Source organism: Salvelinus fontinalis, chromosome 28, assembly GCF_029448725.1.
Source record: "Salvelinus fontinalis isolate EN_2023a chromosome 28, ASM2944872v1, whole genome shotgun sequence".
Taxonomy (NCBI): domain Eukaryota; kingdom Metazoa; phylum Chordata; class Actinopteri; order Salmoniformes; family Salmonidae; genus Salvelinus; species Salvelinus fontinalis.
Window position 1 is genome coordinate 21,495,930 of NC_074692.1, and position 17,948 is coordinate 21,513,877.

Below are 17,948 nucleotides of genomic sequence, written 5' to 3' on the forward strand. Positions count from 1 at the left end.
TCTCTCTCTGTGTCTTCATCCCTCACTCCATTACTTCCTCCTTCTCTGTGTCTTCATCCCTCTCTCCATTACTCCCTCTCTCTCTGTGTCTTCATCCCTCTCTCCATTACTCCCTCTCTCTCTGGGACTTCATCCCTCTCTCCATTACTCCCTCTCTCTCTGTGTCTTCATCCCTCACTCCATTACTCCCTCCCTCTCTGTGTCTTCATCCCTCTCGCCATTACTCCCTCTCTCTCTGGGACTTCATCCCTCTCTCCATTACTCCCTCTCTCTGTGTCTTCATCCCTCACTCCATTACTCCCCCCCTCTTTGTGTCTTCATCCCTCACTCCATTACTTCCTCCTTCTCTGTGTCTTCATCCCTCTCTCCATTACTCCCTCCCTCTCTGTGTCTTCATCCCTCACTCCATTACTTCCTCCTTCTCTGTGTCTTCATCCCTCACTCCATTACTCCCTCTCTCTCTGGGACTTCATCCCTCTCTCCATTACTCCTTCCCTCTCTGTGTCTTCATCCCTCTCTCCATTACTCCCTCTCTTTCTGTGACTTCATCCCTCTCTCCATTACTCCCTCCCTCTCTGTGACTTCATCCCTCACTCCATTACTCCCTCCCTATCTGTGTCTTCATCCCTCACTCCATTACTCCCTCCCTCTCTGTGTCTTCATCCCTCTCTCCATTACTTCCTCCTTCTCTGTGTCTTCATCCCTCTCTCCATTACTCCCTCCCTCTCTGTGTCTTCATCCCTCCCTCCATTACTCCCTCCCTCTCTGTGTCTTCATCCCTCACTCCATTACTCCCTCTCTCTCTGGGACTTCATCCCTCTCTCCATTACTCCCTCCCTCTCTGTGTCTTCATCCCTCTCTCCATTACTCCCTCTCTCTCTGTGTCTTCATCCCTCACTCCATTACTCCCTCCCTCTCTGTGACTTCATCCCTCACTCCATTACTCCCTCCCTCTCTGTGACTTCATCCCTCACTCCATTACTTCCTCCTTCTCTGTGTCTTCATCCCTCACTCCATTACTCCCTCCCTCTCTGTGTCTTCATCCCTCACTCCATTACTCCCTCTCTTTCTGGGACTTCATCCCTCACTCCATTACTCCCTCCCTCTCTGTGTCTTCCTCCATCACTCCATTACTCCCTCCCTCTCTGTGTCTTCATCCCTCACTCCATTACTACCTCCCTCTCTGGGTCTCCCTCTCACTCTGAAAATGTATCTTGTCTGTTTTTCTCGGTTCTCCTCTCCAAGGTGAGAGACAGTAGCAAGGATCACTCTGGATTCCTGTCCTTCCTACGCAAGTCTACCAAGTACGAAGACAACCAACATGTGCTGTGCAACCTCAACATTACCATGCCCCCGTGTATCAAGGTAGGCCTCAACAAATAGTTCAAGTTTTTGGGGTGCTTTGAAAAGCACTGTACACTCATTTTAGAATACACACATGCATATTTCATGTTGTGAACTTGTGAGATCTGGGACAAATCTGCTGTGCTGACTTATTCCAGAGGCTTTTGCTTGTATTTGATTGGTAGGCTGCTGGTAGTGAAGACCGGAGGCGAACTCTGACCCCATTAGCCCTGCGAGAGAGATACAGCGCCATGAATGAGCCTGCCATGGGTAAAGGTGCCTGCCATCCCATCCCTATGATACTCCATACAGACCGCCATTGTCTTCCGACAGGTGGCATCATTCCTACTCGACACTCGACCCTCAATCAGTGCAGACGAGTTAGTCAAGCTACCTGACATAAGACAATGACATACCCCACACCAACACGTTCACATTCCATGTGCCCCTTCATGCAGTAATAATCACAACGGTGCATTAACTTCTCATGTTAAAGTATCAGTTGTGGTCTGGTTTCTGCAGCATCAATGAGTGCCATGGAAAGGACAGAGTTGAAGATGGCTTTGATAGCTGAACAGTTGGGACTGAGCTGGGCTGGTGAGTGAGTGGAATGAGCGTCTGTGTCTCGTGCCTGTGTTGTATCAGTGTTTAATGGCTTGGGGCTGCTTTTCCCTTCCCCCCTGCCTCTGTCTCTCAATGGTCTGTACCTCCTCCACCTTTGTCTCTCCAGAGCTGGCGAGGGAGCTACAGTTCAGTGTAGATGACATTAATAAGATCCGTGTGGAGAATCCTAACTCCCTATTGGAGCAGAGTTCTGCCCTGCTCAACCTATGGGCCACCCGTGAGGGCAAGAGAGCCAAGAGTAAGTACCTGAGATCCCATATATAGGTCAGTGGATCCCTCCTGTGCATCCTCTTGTCCTAAATTCATCATCTCCATTCTCCACTCACCCACCGTACAGTCTTGCACTGGCTCCTGGATTTGCATGTGAGACTTCTCCAGTCTATGCAGTATCTTATATTAACATTGTGCTAACTCTTTAGTTTTCTGGGACAGACCTGGGTCTGTCAGAGTACTGGTAAACAATTTCCTTATTCTCCTCATAATATCTTCCACTTCCTTGTCTGTTATTTAACTGTCCATTTCCCATTTTCCTGCCTCTCGTCTCTGTTTTCTCTCTCTCTATCCTTCTCTCCTCCCCCTTTCGCTGTCTCTCTTTGTCTCTTGTGGCTCCTATGTGCAGTGGATAGTTTGTATACAGCTCTGAAGAGCATTGACCGGATGGACATAGTGAACATGTTGGAGGGCCAGGGGCCAAAGCCTGCAGGGAGGCAGGCCCGGGAGTCAAGCAGACGCAGACACAACGAGAGTGACCACGTCTCCCCCAGCCTGAGCAATGGTAAGGCTTCTCCCCTCCCCATGCAGCCCTCTCCCACACCCAACCCCCATATCCTACCAGTTCTTCTCTCTCCTCTTCCTCTCTGCTGCCACCATCACCTTCCTGCCTCAATCTTCAGTCAAGGGCTGTTCTATGCTACTGCCATAAACTTGAGATTTCTACATATGTGTAACGCAGCAACCTGGACCAGGGCTCAAGACACTCTGACAACAACTGCCTCTGTGGTGGCACTCTAAAGCCTGACTCGGATACATTCTCTTGTTTCTGGTTGAATACAATGAATCAATGACCTATAGCGCCTTCAATCAGAATCACAACCTTGTCTAATAGTACCAGCTAGATTTTAGGACTTTAGGATCTCTCCCACTGAAATGGCCCTTGAAACATTTTTATGGGGGGAGAAACTATTACTGGTATATGGACTTAAGAAATATGAACGGAGCCTGCCAATAATAGTATAGATTAAAATAGAGATACTTATTTGAATTATATTTTAAGATTGCAACTTCAAGAAACATTTGTTTTAATTTGTGTTTGATAAGGTTATTAGCAATAGGAGAGTTGATGATTTCAAAATAAAGAGATAAAATGACTGAAATGCTTAGTGTTAGTTGGTGTGTATGGTGTGTTGGGTGAGTCTCAGATTCTGTTCATGCCAAATGTACATTTTGTTGGATCTTTATTCAGTGCATAAGTTATTACACTGCCTCAGTACTGTGTCATATCTGTGTATGTGACAGATTTAGGTTATTACATCCTATAAAGTATGATATTGGTTATGAGTGGATTATGTTAATCTTCATCCAAGATGATTTAAACCCAATCTGCATACACAGGCCATATGTGAGATAAAGTGCAGGATATCTTCTGTCTGTAAAAAAACTCATACATCCAATCTGTAGCGTTTATTTCTGTGGTACTGTAGTTGGCTTTCCTTCCAGTGGTCACTTCTCAAACGTTGACTCCTTTTCCTCATGGTTTATTATTTTACACAAGCATGATATACATCAGATTGACTCCAATTTCATCCCTGGACCAGTATGAGAAAAACAAACGCACTGGACTGACCATCACTGGAGTGCTGTGGCCTCTCTTCTGGCTCTGCTCTGTGCCCCAGTGTCTCGTGTCATCACTGCAGGTGCCAGTGCCAGGTCCCTTCAGTGAAAACTGGAGCAATGACTGGTGATGTAACTCATGCATAGATATGACCATGAGGGACAAAGGGACAAACAGGAGATGCTCAGTCAGATCACAGCTGCAGTGAATCTGATATCTGACACCTGTCCAGTCTGCCTCCCAAAGCTCTTTCCTTTGATGCTGTCTGTCTGTCTGTGTAACAAGGGGGTCACACTCTCACGGGACAATACCAACCTGACCTCCAGATATGGTATTGTGTGTTTATTACAACAATGATTTTCAAGAGGTTTATGATTTACATGAGTTCAGACTGATGGTATGACTGATGTTATGAACAGTTTTGTTCCTGACAAAGAGAGATGTAGATAGATAACACAGTATGTGATATCAGGGGATAGTACAGAATGAGGATTCACTCTCTGGCTCACTGTCAGTCTGGAAGATGATAACTCCCTTAGTGACTATTACAAGAGTTCCCTAATTCACCTTCACAGTCATAGGAATTGAGATAGCAATAGATTCTGAAGTGGGAATCTAAACCTGGAGACTTCAACTAAATCCCACATTATACTCTTAACCCAGGCAGACTATCTATAGGAAACAGGTTTGTTTTTCTATACTTTAGACATAGTGTAAAACATTTATTTTTACGGTACCTTCCAGTCTACCTGTCCCTGTCTTTTCCTTTTTTTTGTCACATTGGGCTCTTAGTGATTTTGCCATTCAATTCCCTTTCTTAGCTCTAGTGTTTTGAGTGGTTTGAGTCAGACACATCATTTGTGATTCAATAAAAGCGCTGTGATCAGTTTCGTAATACCAGAGAGGTTTGGGAGGCTCCTGTAAGGGTAACACATGACTTTCTCTCTGCATGGCTGCGTAGTATGAGTCTCTTCAGACAGGGGGTCGTTCCGTTCGGTGTACTGTTTGTTCCTCTGGGATCCCCCTACTTGTTCCCTTTGACTATCTGTCCCCTCTCTCTTTGTGTTTCTCCGGACATGTCATCTGCAGCCCAGCCGCCCTACTCTTCCTCCTTCTCACTCCTCCTCTCCGACCTCTGAACTCATGCCCTCCGACCTCATGTTGACCTCTGGCCCTCACCTTTATTTTGACGACCAGTTATGCATAATTTTTTATAACTCTTTATTTTTGTACTCTTGAAAATTCCACTTTTTTAACCGTCTGCTCTGTGACCAATCCCCCTCACACACTGTGTGCTCAGCACCCCCGGAAGGGGGAGGTGTCCCTCGCTCTGTCACACTCTCTGTCCATCTCTCCCTCTTTCTTCCTTGTCTCCTGTCTCTGTCTGTCTCTCTTTTTCTCTGGGCCTGTCTTTTTTCTGTCTTCCTCTATCTGTCCTCTTCCCTCCTATGTTCCCTATCTGTGTTTTCCTCCCTGCCCTGCGCTGCATGAGGCCCACTCTCGTCTCCCACCTCCGATATGCTTGCATGGAAGCATTGTAATGAGGTTGCAGTTGCAGTGACCTGTGGGAGTCTTAGTCTGGGAGCTGTGCATGCCTCTGCGCCTTGTAGCTGCTTTACTAACAGACTGATATTGCATGGTATGCATGCTGGGCATAGGTGGCACCTTAATTGGGGAGAACGGGCACGTGGTAATGGTTGGAGCAGAATTAGTGGAATGGTTTCAAATACAGCAAACACATGGTTTCCAGGTGTTTGATGCCATTCCATTTGCTCCGTTCCGGCCATTATTATGAGCCGTTCTCCCCTCAGCAGCCTCCTGTGATGCTGGGGAATGACCCGACTGTTTAGTCTGCCTGTTTAGATCCTCTATAATATTGTATTCCTCGTGGGTGGTAAAAAAAAGGACCTGAACCCTTTTTTAACCGTGTATTGTGACTGCTCTGTTCATGTATGAGTGTTGTGAAGTGTTGTTGGTCTGTTGTCTGTGTGTATGTGTGGGATTGTCATGTGTCTTTGAGTCACTCCAGAATTAGGGGATGTAGTATTTATGCCCCTTCTCTGTCACTCACCTCATATTTGTGGGGAGTGTGTTCATGTGACCCTTCCATTGAATCTCTCTGTTCTTTGCGCGTTGGTGTGTGTTTCTGTTTGTGTGTGTGTTTCTGTTTGTGTGTGTGTGTGTGTGTGTGTGTGTGTGTGTGTGTGTGTGTGTGTGTGTGTGTGTGTGTGTGTGTGTGTGTGTGTGTGTGTGTGTGTGTGTGTGTGTGTGTGTGTGAGTGTGTGTGTGTGTGTGTGTGTGTGTGTGTGTGTGTGTGTGTGTGTGTGTGTGTGTGTGTGTGTGTGTGTGTGCGTGCGTGCGTGCGTGCGTGCGTGCGTGCGTGCGTGCGTGCGTGCGTGCGTGCGTGTGTGTGTATACACGTCTGTGTTTTTATGTGTTTTGTCCAGTGTGTTGTCTTTGTGTATTTCAGTGTGTGCCTTTTTCCAGTCTGTGTGTGACGGTATGTGTTTCACTCTGTACTGTATATGTTTCACTCTGTACTGTATGTGTTTCACTGTGTACTGTATGCGAGCTTCAGCCAGTTTTCTATGTTTACAATGTGTTGTCTTTCACCAGGAGGGTCAGGCCACCATGTTCATTCCTTCTCACTAACACACTCCTATAATCCCCCATCCCCTCCTCCCTCTCTCTGTCACTGTCCAACTGACCATGGGAGTGACACCACCCCAGACACAAACATAGAGAGAGAGAAGGACTGGCAACGAGACTGGATGGCAGGATCACACACTAACACACAGATTTGACATGTTTTTTTAGATTGTAAGAGACACAAACAGACAAACTAAAACCATGTACAGTAGAAACATATTGATCACCAGGAGACACTATTGTCAGCTAAGTGTTCAGATTATTCAAGTGCACATTGTTATGATATGAGGGGAAGGTTAGTGTTAGGGCATAGACACACTACCAGGATATCCTTCCAAACTCCATCCCTAGGTGGCAGCACCAACCGGGTCAAAGTCTGTTCTGCCAGGAAGCTTTGATATTTCCTCAGGTGCCAGCGATCAAGATAATTGTCCGTCCTGGAGAGAGAGGAGGCCAGAAGCCTCTCAGGCGGCCTTTGTTTGTTTCTTTGTGTTAGTTAACCTCTTTAGTTGGCATGCCTTTTATAGTTTGGTTTTTGTACATATTTATTTTGTCACCATGAACATATGAATAATCTGCTTGGATTGGCTGACCAAGAGGTCATGACAGAGCTGGCCCTGGACTAGCTATAGATTGTAACACTTATACTGTAAGTTACAGGTTTGCCCATTAAAAATATCACCGGAGATTTTTAAACTAACCTGGTATTTTTAAACTAACCTACCATCATTCTCAATTTGAGGAAACAGTCTCATAAAATGTCCGTGTCCAGCTGCAGGGGGTCGTTTGAATTTAGAAAATGCTCCGTTATTAAAATAAATGTTTTGCTCCATGAAGTAATCCAAAAATGTGTACACGGCCATTTTATCTATTTCAAGTCTCCTCTCATTGATGAAAAGTGGGTGTCCACCCCAAAGTGCTGCATGTCATGATGACAGACACCTGTCTCGATCAATGAGAGAAGACTTGAAATAGCTAAAATGGCAGCGTACACATTGTTGGATTACTTCATGGAGCAAAACTTTTACTTCTTATAATTATGGATCATTTTCTAAATTCAAACAGACTCCTTGCAACTGGACACAGACATTTTAGGAGACTCCTGTTTCAACAAATCGAGAACGAAGATAGTATCGCAAATACCAGGCTAGTTGAAAAATCTCTGACAACGTTTTGTATTGGCAAACCTGTAACTCCCAGTATAACGGATACCAACAATGTTTTGTTAAATCACATTAGGTGGCTGTCTCCCTGGGCACATGTACATACAACCGTCCTCATACACTGATTTCTCACATAGATGCACATCTTAAATCAGGTTACAGACCAGTTAACTAAGACTAAGACCCCTAAACTTAGCAAGTGCAACAATATTAGCAGGGTAGATATTGGTTCCGTAACAACATACACAACCTCAAAAGATGGTATTACAAACATACTGTGATATTTATATGACATGAATCATCCTCACCCCACTGGCTATAGAGTAATGTATATAGGAAAGTTTGTCATCTGGAAGTCTTAAAGGTTGTGGAAATGTTAAGGGAATTCTATAGTACAGGGTTTATGTATATCTTATTGAAGGATGCTTGGTATGTGAATAACTGATATAGAGAAATGTGTTGAACTTGTGACCCACATGTAAACAGCCTCCCCGGTAGTATGGCCTTCTGAGTGGGAGGTCTTCAGAGGGGTTCTGCTGTCTTGTAACTCAGAGAGATGAGAGGTCCAGGTGGCCAGCTGGTGTCCCTCATACCTACTGCACATTCAACATAACTCACCGCCAACAATGAATCATGTTGCACCTCTCTCTCACGCATGCATACACACAAACACACACACATAGTGTTCTTACGCTTGCACACACACACACAAATATACACACACATACACACTACTGCCTCCTCCACTCCCTCCTCAAAGCTCATGTCTTCTCCACCTCATGCTAAATCTAGTATCTTCTCTCGGTTGATGCCAGTATGTAATCAATTCCATTTTTACCACTGGTCAGTCAGAATTAAATGGGGCAATTTGTCTTTATATACATATCCATTCATCACTGGGTTTATTTGTCTGATTCAAAATATATTTGTTCCTCATGGTCATCTCAGTTGCAGAGAAGTACAGTAGCTACTGTTGCACAATAGTATTTTACTACAGCCATACTTAGTTAGTTGCACTGCACGGACAACTTTTCCTCAACTGCAGTACCGCTGTATCTGTCGAGGCCTGATGGTTGCCTGATGGTTGTTCAACTAATCAAAAGGTTTCTTTGGTCTTCCTGACCTTGATTTTGACATTTCATTTACTTGGCTATCTCTCTCAGGTCATTTCTCATACAGTAGATATTTAGTTCACTCCCACTGAAATGTGAGCTAGCGTGAGAGTTGGAAGAGAGCAGACAGAAAGCAGCTTCGGCACCGTTCTCTTGTTCAGAGGCTGTCCACAAAAGAGAACGTACCATGCTTAATGCACCACACCACTGCATGTTCAAAACTTAAAGCACTCTTATTGATACCAGACAAGAAATGTCAGTTCTCAACTAGAGGTGTTGTTGGAGTGACTTGAGTCAAAGGTTCATCAGTCATCATGCATAGCAAATTCTCAACGTTAGATTCCCTGTTGATATAAAATGGGGTTTGGGGCAGCTATGCTTGCTGTGAGCTATACTAAATGACTGTATATAAACATGTATGTGTGGTGTGAGTGCATCGTTGAGTGTGTATGTGTGTAGTGTGTACCTGTATGTGGTTGTGTTTTTTTGTTTTCTAAGGTTTGTACTGTAATGTCTGTTGTGGTGGGTGGATAGGTGAGAGTGTGTGTTTGTGCGTTTGTTGAAGAACAAGATTGCTTGCAAGCATGCTGTTCAGCCTGACTAGAATATTTAACTTGCCTGGTTTGTGTGGGTGCGTGTGTGGGACAGTTAGTGTGTGTGTGAGTGTGTGTGGGTAAACCTTTGTGTGTAGGGACGTGTGTATGGCATGTGTACGTGTGTATAAGTGTGTGTCCCAGGCGGACAGGTGTGTGTCCCAGCCCCAGGTTGGTTCGGGGCAGAGGCAGTAACTCCTGTCCCTCTACCTGCAGGTGGCAGACAGCGGAGCAGCACCAGTCACCAGCGGGCCTCTCTCTCTTGGTCTGTCTCTCTGCCTGGCCCTGGCCATGGCTCTGGCTCTGGCTGTGTGTCTGCTGCTGCCTCCACTGCTGCTCTCACTGTCAGTGCTGGCTGATCTGGCTTGTTAACCCCCCCCCCCAGAAGTCCCCCTTGCTCCCTTGCCCCCATCTCCTTGCACCTCTTCTTGAGATCCCACTGTCTGGCCCCTTCCTCTCCCCCTCTCCCTCCTTTCCCCCTGGGCTCCCCCTCTGCCACCTCCCCTGGCTGCCCTGCTCCTGGGCAGGGGCACATCCCCCCCTGGGGTCCCTCCCGGTGTTGGTGGGGCGAGGTGGGGGGCGAGGTGAGGTAAGGCGGGGGGCCCGTGTCAGTGTGCCTCTCTCTGTGTCGCTCCAGGTTACGGGCTGATGCAGGAGGAGCTGCTCTCCCCTCCCTCCATGCAGTACAGCCTGCCCTCCCCGCTGGGCAACGAGCCCTACTGGCAGGAAGTCTCCAGTCTGGAGTGTGCTCCAATGGCCACCACTGAGGAGGACACGCTCATGGAGATGTCCGATGTGCAGGTGTGGCCCTCTGGCAACAGCCCCTCCCTAGTGGCCGTGGAGGACTCCTCGCTGGAGTGCAGCAATGCCGACGACTCGGAGGGGCTGCTGGGGCTGCCTTATGGGAGCCTGGGCCGGCCGGGCAGTGGGGCCAGCGGTGGGGGCGGGGGGCTGAGTGGATCTATGGAGCTGGTGGAGGACAACTCAGAGATGGGGGCTGTTGACTCATTCAGCACCGCCACACATGCCACCCCTGCCTCGTTCAGCACCGCCACACCTGCCACCCCTGCCTCGTTCAGCACCGCCACCCCTGCCACACCTTCTTCGTTCGGAGGCACCATCGCCGCCGCGGTCAACAACATTAATGGGCTGGACAAAGGTCAAGTGTCAAATGTCGTGAGGTCGGAGGCAGCAGCGGTCGGAGGCAACATGGCTGGTGGAGATGGAGGAGGAGGAGGAGGAGGGACAGGCTCAGAGGAAGGGCTTTCTCTTGTTGCAGGACAACAGCAGCGGGTGTACGCCCGGCTGAGCGAGTCGCCCGGTCTGAGCCGCGTGGCAGATCGTAATGGAGACAGGTGAGTGTGTCCTCAGACCTCAGTCAGTCAGTCTGCAGCTCAGCTGGACACAGCACTGGCCAGACAGGGGGTGGTCCAGAGTCCAGACACTCACCTCTGAGACAACTCACTGAGCCTCAGGACAGGTCAATGTTGCTGTGTTTCCTAACCTAATAATACTATATTTGCTTCTGGTAAAATAGTGTTCTATGAAGGAATAATAGAGTCAGCTTATGTTTGACACACATTTGATACACATTGGCCTTTTTCTCCTCCTTTGACCCTTTGTCTCTTCTCCTCTCACTTCTCCTTTCTCTCCTCTCACTTGTCCTCTCTCTCCACCTCTCTTCATCTCTCTGCTCCTATTGTCACTCATCCTCTGCCTCCTTAGGTCCAGTGGTGGCAGTGGTGGTAGTGGAGGCAGCGGTGGAGGTGGTGGAGGCTCTTTCCTGTCCTACCTGCAGGAGCAGTCGGGTCCAGGCTGGCAACCTGTCACAGACCACACTCAGGCCTGGGTGGGTTCGCAGGCAGCCAAACCCAGGCAGGCCATGGACTCTATGATGTCATCAGTACGTGCCGCCATGGACGTGGACCCCAGCCAGTCCCGCGTGTCCCAGGAGGCCTTGCTTCAGCCGGTGCGGGACATGGGGCACACGGAGATCCTGCGTGGGCACTTCAGGGGCACCCAGCCATTTGAGAAGGGCCTGGGGTTCCCTCACAGGGTGCCAGAGCTGCGAACCTGGGACGAAGTACGCCTGAGGGGGCAGGTGAGTGGGAAACCCATGCTATTATCTTAGCTATCACATGTTATACGACACTTAAATGAAGTACAATAACTCTGGCCCAAGTATGCATAGGTAAGTTTTGACATATCCTTGAGATGGTAAGTAAACATTGATTAAAGGCAGCTATAATACATTAGTTATGGACAGGACTGTAAATGATCCAGCTCATCATGTAAAAACTGTGTTAATGCTGTAGGAGTTGTCTGACCAGAGTCCAAACCCAGTGGCAGTAGGCTATGGCTGAATTCCATTATTTATGGTACTGTAATCCCACACCCATATAAACACACACACACACACAAGGCCCAAGAAGGGCAGGAACAGCTTGTCAAGCCAAATATAGCAGCCCCTGTCACTGGATCCCCAATCCCACCCCATCACACGTGCCATCTACTGTAGTATACTGGCACTGCATCAGACCAATCAGAGCACCCTAAAGGACATGTCAACTTTACCACGCTGTGAGAGGGCAAAGAGGGACTTTTGCTGTTTGAGTCTCTGTGGGCTATCCCTGGTAGGTGATTATATTGTGACTGCCAGTGTGTTGGTACAGTTACCACAGATAACATTGTTTCCCATGGAGAACAAGTGGCTGGAAATGGTCTTGCTGCAGACTATCTGCATCTTACTGTACTGTGTAAGTGAAATTGATCCCAAACCATTACAGAATAATAACGTATGTATGTGTGGTGGAATATATACAGTACCTACATGCCATGAGAAGTAATAATGTAAGTTGTGTGTACCAGAGGGAGAGTTCCTGAGTGAGGTTTGAAGGTCGGGGTGCAAGTGTCTCAGTGTTCTTCCCTCTCAGCCACTCAGCCTCTCAGACTTACAGAGCAGAGCACCTCTCTAGAACAGCCAGAGGTATTTAAAGACTACGGATCATATGGCTAGGAGAGAGAGAGAGCAGAGGGGTGAAGGGTGAGAGGGTTTGGTTTTGAAAGCACAGACGAGGGGAGAGAGAGAGGGTGAACGAAAGAGAGGGAGAGGAAATAGGAGCCTCCCAAGGTTGCAGCCGCCTGGATCTGATGGCATGGGTCAGCCATTCCTACTGACCAGCTGACAGACTGAGAGAGCAAGAGAGAAGGAGCCAGAGAAAGAGGGAACAGGGTCTGGTGGAGTGGAGCTGAAGAAGGGACACAAACAGAGGGAGAGATAGAAGGAGACGACGCCAGCCCTGTTGAAAGAAGTGAAAGCCCGAGAGTGCAGCTGCTGCTCCAGACTGACGGAGAGAAGTGTCGGTGGAGAGTCGACGAGAGCCTGCACAGGCCTGTGTTTGTTAGTGTGTGTTGTGGGTGTGTGAGAGTGGGTGTGTAGTGTGCTCCACTGGATCGCTTGGTTGGACACATTCTGCCCAGAGGTAGAAGCTTGGAGGGGCAGTGATGTGGGCCATGGTAACTGAGCTGCTCTTCAGCTTTGTGCTGCTGGCCTTCCTGGTGATAAGCTGTCAGAATGTGATCCATATAGCCAGCGGCTCCCTGCGCTCTGTGCTCTCCTACGTGCATGCTGCGCTGGACCGCGAGCTGGGTGAGGCTGAGGGCGTGGCCGACGAGGAGGAGAACGTCACCACCCGCGTGGTCCGCCGCAGGGTCATCCTCAAGGTACCCCACAGAGAGGGGAGGGGGTGGGGAAGGAAAGGATGAGAGAATTGACTAGCAATGGAAACACATCAAAAGAAAGCGTGGTGGAAACAAACGGTGTGTGTGTGTGTGTGTGTGTGTGTGTGTGTGTGTGTGTGTGTGTGTGTGCGTGCGTGCGTGCGTGCGTGCGTGCGTGCGTGTGTGCGTGTGAAGCTCAGAGGTAATTGTAAAGCTCAGAGGTGATTTAAGGTTTGGCTGCGACAGAGGGAAATGTTGGTCAGGGGCGAGTGGAGAGACACACCTCTCTCTGTTTGTTTACTCCATTAACTTCTGACACTGCAATTTCTCCGCTGTAATGGGTTCAGTGAGCAAAGATTGTGTTAATAAAACAGTCATTAATTTATATTGTAGAATTTAATTATACAGGATACATGATAGAAGCAGTTTGCACAACTTTTGTTTTGCAGTATTTTCAAGGAACATGTCTCTGGATCGTGTTGTTCATATTTGGCCAGGTGAGATGGGATAGTAACAGAGGGAGGTAAGAAGAAAACTAGGGATGTTCAAACAAACCATAGGCCTACAGTTGAGACCCACTTATACAGGCCTTATACGTGTTGTTGTGGCTGTGAATGGTTCAACCTATGTGGTCTAACTGTGAGTGTTTAAACCTACGAGCTCAGCTCAGTCTCTAAACTCCCTATAATAAGGACTAGGGCTGTGACGATACCAGTATCGCAATGTTTTTTCCATGGCAAAAATTATAGCACGAAGCAGACCAAACTCTTTGGTCCATTAAAAACCTGCTGTATGTACAATAGTGTGTGCTAAAGCTTGGAAAATAACTAAATGTGACTCTGGATGACATAATGATGTTTGTTTCCAACGTTAGGGCTGTTTTCCTAAAGAAGTTACATCTACTTCGTGCTTTGTTTCCTTGTCACAATACTAACAAGTATCGCGATACTGGCATCATCCCGGCCCTAATAAGGACTGTAGTCCTCTACCACCCCCATTATCATATTCTCCTCCTCCTCAACACCTCTAATAACTCTATTAATTCCTGCCTCTATGGATTGTGGGGGATAGGGCAGCTTTTCCCATAACCATATAGCTAGCTGTCTAGCTTTGTGTTCACTAGTTAAACTGTGGGACCTTTACAGATTATAAATAGCTGTGCTGGCGCCTCCCATGTTATTAGGGAGTAATGAACCTTATCCACTGTGATTAGATTAGTGATAACACCACAGCAGTGCCATTAGTGATCCCCTGATCTTTACTGTATCTCTCTCTGTTGTTTCTCTCTCTCTCTGTCTCGGGGGGTTGGGCTTGGTGACAATGGCTAAATGATGAGACTCTCTCTCTCTGAGGGGCTATTTTAAAGTGCTCTAGATTCCAGGAAACTTTTTGTTCTGTTTGACTCCTGGTTTTCTCTCTGAGTCAGACTCCTTACTGTGTAAGTGTGTGCTGTTGATTAATTTGCCATGAATCTATGAGCAGGTGTGTGATGTGGTACAATATACCATGTGTAATACAGTATGACAGATTGTTCTGTGATGTTCAGTACATGTTGTCTGTCTCTTAGGGTGATGAGGCCAAGGATCTCCCAGGGGAACAAGTGAGCGAGGAGCAGTTCACAGACGAGCACGGAAACATTGTCACCAAGAAGGTCAGATATCTATCCCAGCATGCCTCTCTCTACTCTACAGCCCTGCGCTGTGGCCTCTCTACCTGTTCCCCCCTGTTACTATTCATGTTCAACTCACTACACTCATCCTCATAGACATGATTATCACATTGATAATCAAGAACCATCACATTCATCATCATGCCTTGACTTATTCCCATGTCATGATTCTGTAATCGCGGCATGGGAAAATGACGTGTCACAGTCATGTGTAGTTACTGTATGAAAGGTTGTGGGTCACAGCTATAATGAGGATGATACATATAACCAGGACAGTGTTTTCTAATGAACATTAAGGCCCTTTACTGTGAGTGAGAGGTACACAGAGAACTCAATATAGTGAGTTTACGTGTAGGTTCAACCTCATTCAATCTTTCCTTCCTTCCCTGCATTTCTCTCATTCTCTCTCTCTCTTTACCTGTCTTTCCCACCACCCTCTATCATCTTGCTCTCTATCCCTCCCCTGGTGTGTGTGTGTGTGTCCGTGTGTGTGTGTGTGTGGCATAGATTGTGCGGAAGGTGGTGCGCAGGGGGAAGGGCTCAGGTGACGAGGGGTGTCAGGAGCGTTCAGTGGGTGTGGATGGCTCTCTGCAGGATGAGCTGGAGGCTGAGGCGGAGCAGTTCATGAACTACGCCGTCCTGAGCAGCAAGGTGGGCCACTGACCTGCATCAGCCAGGCCACACTCACCTGGGCTACTGTACGAGGGGCTGAGCCTCTAAACAAACTCAGTCATCTGACATAGGAAGAGCATTGATTCACAAAGTGGACTCAAACTAAAGGGACCCATGTATACTGTCTTGAATGTATATAGGGACTCAATGTAGCAATCAACCACTACAGAAGATGACTAGGGTGTAGCTGGGAATTAGGAACTCTTTACTGTGCTGGGATATATAGATTCCTCTGCTAGTCGAAACTAGACCATAGTGGGCTAAACCTGCATGGCCTGTGGTGTGTGAATGAGGTATGTGTGTTTGTAATTTAGATCAACCTGTGTTATCATTCCCCAACCCCCTTAGCTACAAACAAACGGAAGAAAAAAAGATTGCTTGTGTGAGTGTTGCCCTCTTGGCTTCCCCTTGCTGTAGTGTAATATCCTCTTGGCTTCCCCTTGCTGTAGTGTAATATCCTCTTGGCTTCCCCTTGCTGTAGTGTAATATCCTCTTGGCTTCCCCTTGCTGTAGTGTAATATCCTCTTGGCTTCCCCTTGCTGTAGTGTAATATCCTCTTGGCTTCCCCTTGCTGTAGTGTAATATCCTCTTGGCTTCCCCTTGCTGTAGTGTAATATCCTCTTGGCTTCCCCTTGCTGTAGGGTACTATCCTATTGGCTTCCCCTTGCAGTAGGGTACTATCCCTTTGGCTCCCCCTTGCTGTAGTGTACTAGCCTCTTGGATTCTCCTTGCTTTAGTGTACTATCCATCCACCTTGCAAGCCTCACTCATCCGTGCTTAATTTCCCCATCATGTCCTGACCTGCATGTAGGACCAACCAAATAATCCACAACTGCATCTTGCTCTGATAGCTTGCACTGTCTCTCTGCGTTGGCTGAAACAAAAAACAAATACTTCCAGGTTTCCTAACAGCAGTCATGGATATCTGCTTTGTGTCTCCAGTCAATACATAGATAAATGTCTCTTTCTCTCCAGTTGATATGAATGGCGGGGTGTTGGTTGGTTTCTATTGCTGTGCTAATGTAATGAGGTCCATTCTTTCCCCTTCAGTAACCCACATTGACTGATTGCCTATCTGTCTTCTCTACCTCCATCCATTCAAAGACTCTGGTCCATTTTAACTGACTGTGTGCTGTATCACTGTATCACTCCAACCTGCAGTACTCTCTATTCCATGTCAATGTTTCTGATGCTTCTCCCTTTTCTCTTTTCCTGTCTGTCTTTCCAAACCCCTACCCCAACTCTCTTGGCTTGGCTGTCTTTCCATCATTGAATTCTCTCCATTACTCTCCTTTTGTTGTCTTCCTGTCTCTTCATACACCTCTTCACCACCTCCTGTTTCACTTCTCACACACTGTCCCACTATTCCCTCTATCTCTCCCTATCTCCTGATTCCCTCCTCTATTTCTCCCTATGTCCTGATTCCCTCCTCTATCTTTCCCTAATCTATTTCTCCCTATGTCCTGATTCCCTCCTCTATCTCTCCCTATGTCCTGATTCCCTCCTCTATCTCTCCCTATGTCCTGATTCCCTCCTCTATCTCTCCCTATCTCCTGAGTCCCTCCTCTATCTCTCCCTATCTCCTGATTCCCTCCTTTATCTCTCCCTATGTCCTGATTCCCTCCTCTATCTCTCCCTATGTCCTGATTCCCTCCTCTATCTTTCCCTCCTCTATCTCTCCCTATCTCCTGATTCCCTCCTCTATCTTTCCCTCATCTATCTCTCCCTATCTCCTGATTCCCTCCTCTATCTTTTCCTCCTCTATCTTTCCCTATCTCCTGATTCTCTCCTCTATCTCTCCCTATCTCCTGATTCCCTCCTCTATCTTTCCCTCCTCTATCTTTCCCTATGTCCTGGTGCCCTCCTCTATCTCTCCCTATGTCCTGATTCCCTCCTCTATCTTCCCCTCCTCTATCTTTCCCTATGTCCTGATTCCCTCCTCTATCTTTCCCTATCTCCTGATTCCCTCCTCTATCTTTCCCTCCTCTATCTCTCCCTATGTCCTGATGCCCTCCTCTATCTCTCCCTATGTCCTGATTCCCTCCTCTATCTCTCCCTATGTCCTGATTCCCTCCTCTATCTCTCCCTATGTCCTGATTCCCTCCTCTATCTTTCCCTATCTCCTGATTCCCTCCTCTATCTCTCCCTATCTCCTGATTCCCTCCTCTATCTCTCCCTATCTCCTGATTCCCTCCTCTATCTTTCCTTATCTCCTGATTCCCTCCTCTATCTCTCCATCTTTTTGTTCTCCCACTAATTCCCCCTAACTGTTACTTCCACCTTTCCATCCTACTCTCATCCTCTTTTCGATCTGTCTCTGTCCCTCTTCTTCCCATCTTCCTCTCCTCCGCCCCTTCTCTGGCCCTCTCCTATCCTCCTCTCCTCCGCCCCTGGCTCCCCCCCCCCCCCCCCCCCCCCCCCCGATGTAGCCGGATATTGTGGATGTGAAGAAGGGTGCTCAGATAGTGAAATGTGCCAGTCTGCGGAGAGTAAAGCAGTGAGGCATGCAGACAGAGTGGCAGAGTGACGCGTCCCCGCAGGTACGGGACCGACTGACCCAATGAGACACCT

The 17,948-nt window shown here is 47.6% G+C and overlaps 1 protein-coding gene across 20 annotated transcripts in view; it reads left to right on the top strand.

Moving 5' to 3' along the window:
• LOC129826373 (ankyrin-1-like) overlaps positions 1-17,948 on the top strand; it is a 200,687-nt gene that overhangs the window by 175,423 nt on the left and 7,316 nt on the right. For 11 of the 20 annotated variants that reach the window (XM_055887022.1, XM_055887029.1, XM_055887021.1 and 8 more), the window contains 10 exons: positions 1,246-1,365; positions 1,530-1,620; positions 1,867-1,941; positions 2,075-2,206; positions 2,588-2,743; positions 9,954-10,671; positions 11,042-11,417; positions 14,604-14,687; positions 15,213-15,356; positions 17,807-17,917. In XM_055887022.1, coding sequence (XP_055742997.1) covers positions 1,246-1,365; positions 1,530-1,620; positions 1,867-1,941; positions 2,075-2,206; positions 2,588-2,743; positions 9,954-10,671; positions 11,042-11,417; positions 14,604-14,687; positions 15,213-15,356; positions 17,807-17,878 — 1,968 coding nt within the window. In that variant the 3' untranslated portion in view covers positions 17,879-17,917. The other 9 variants (XM_055887024.1, XM_055887040.1, XM_055887041.1 and 6 more) reach the window with 7 other exon arrangements.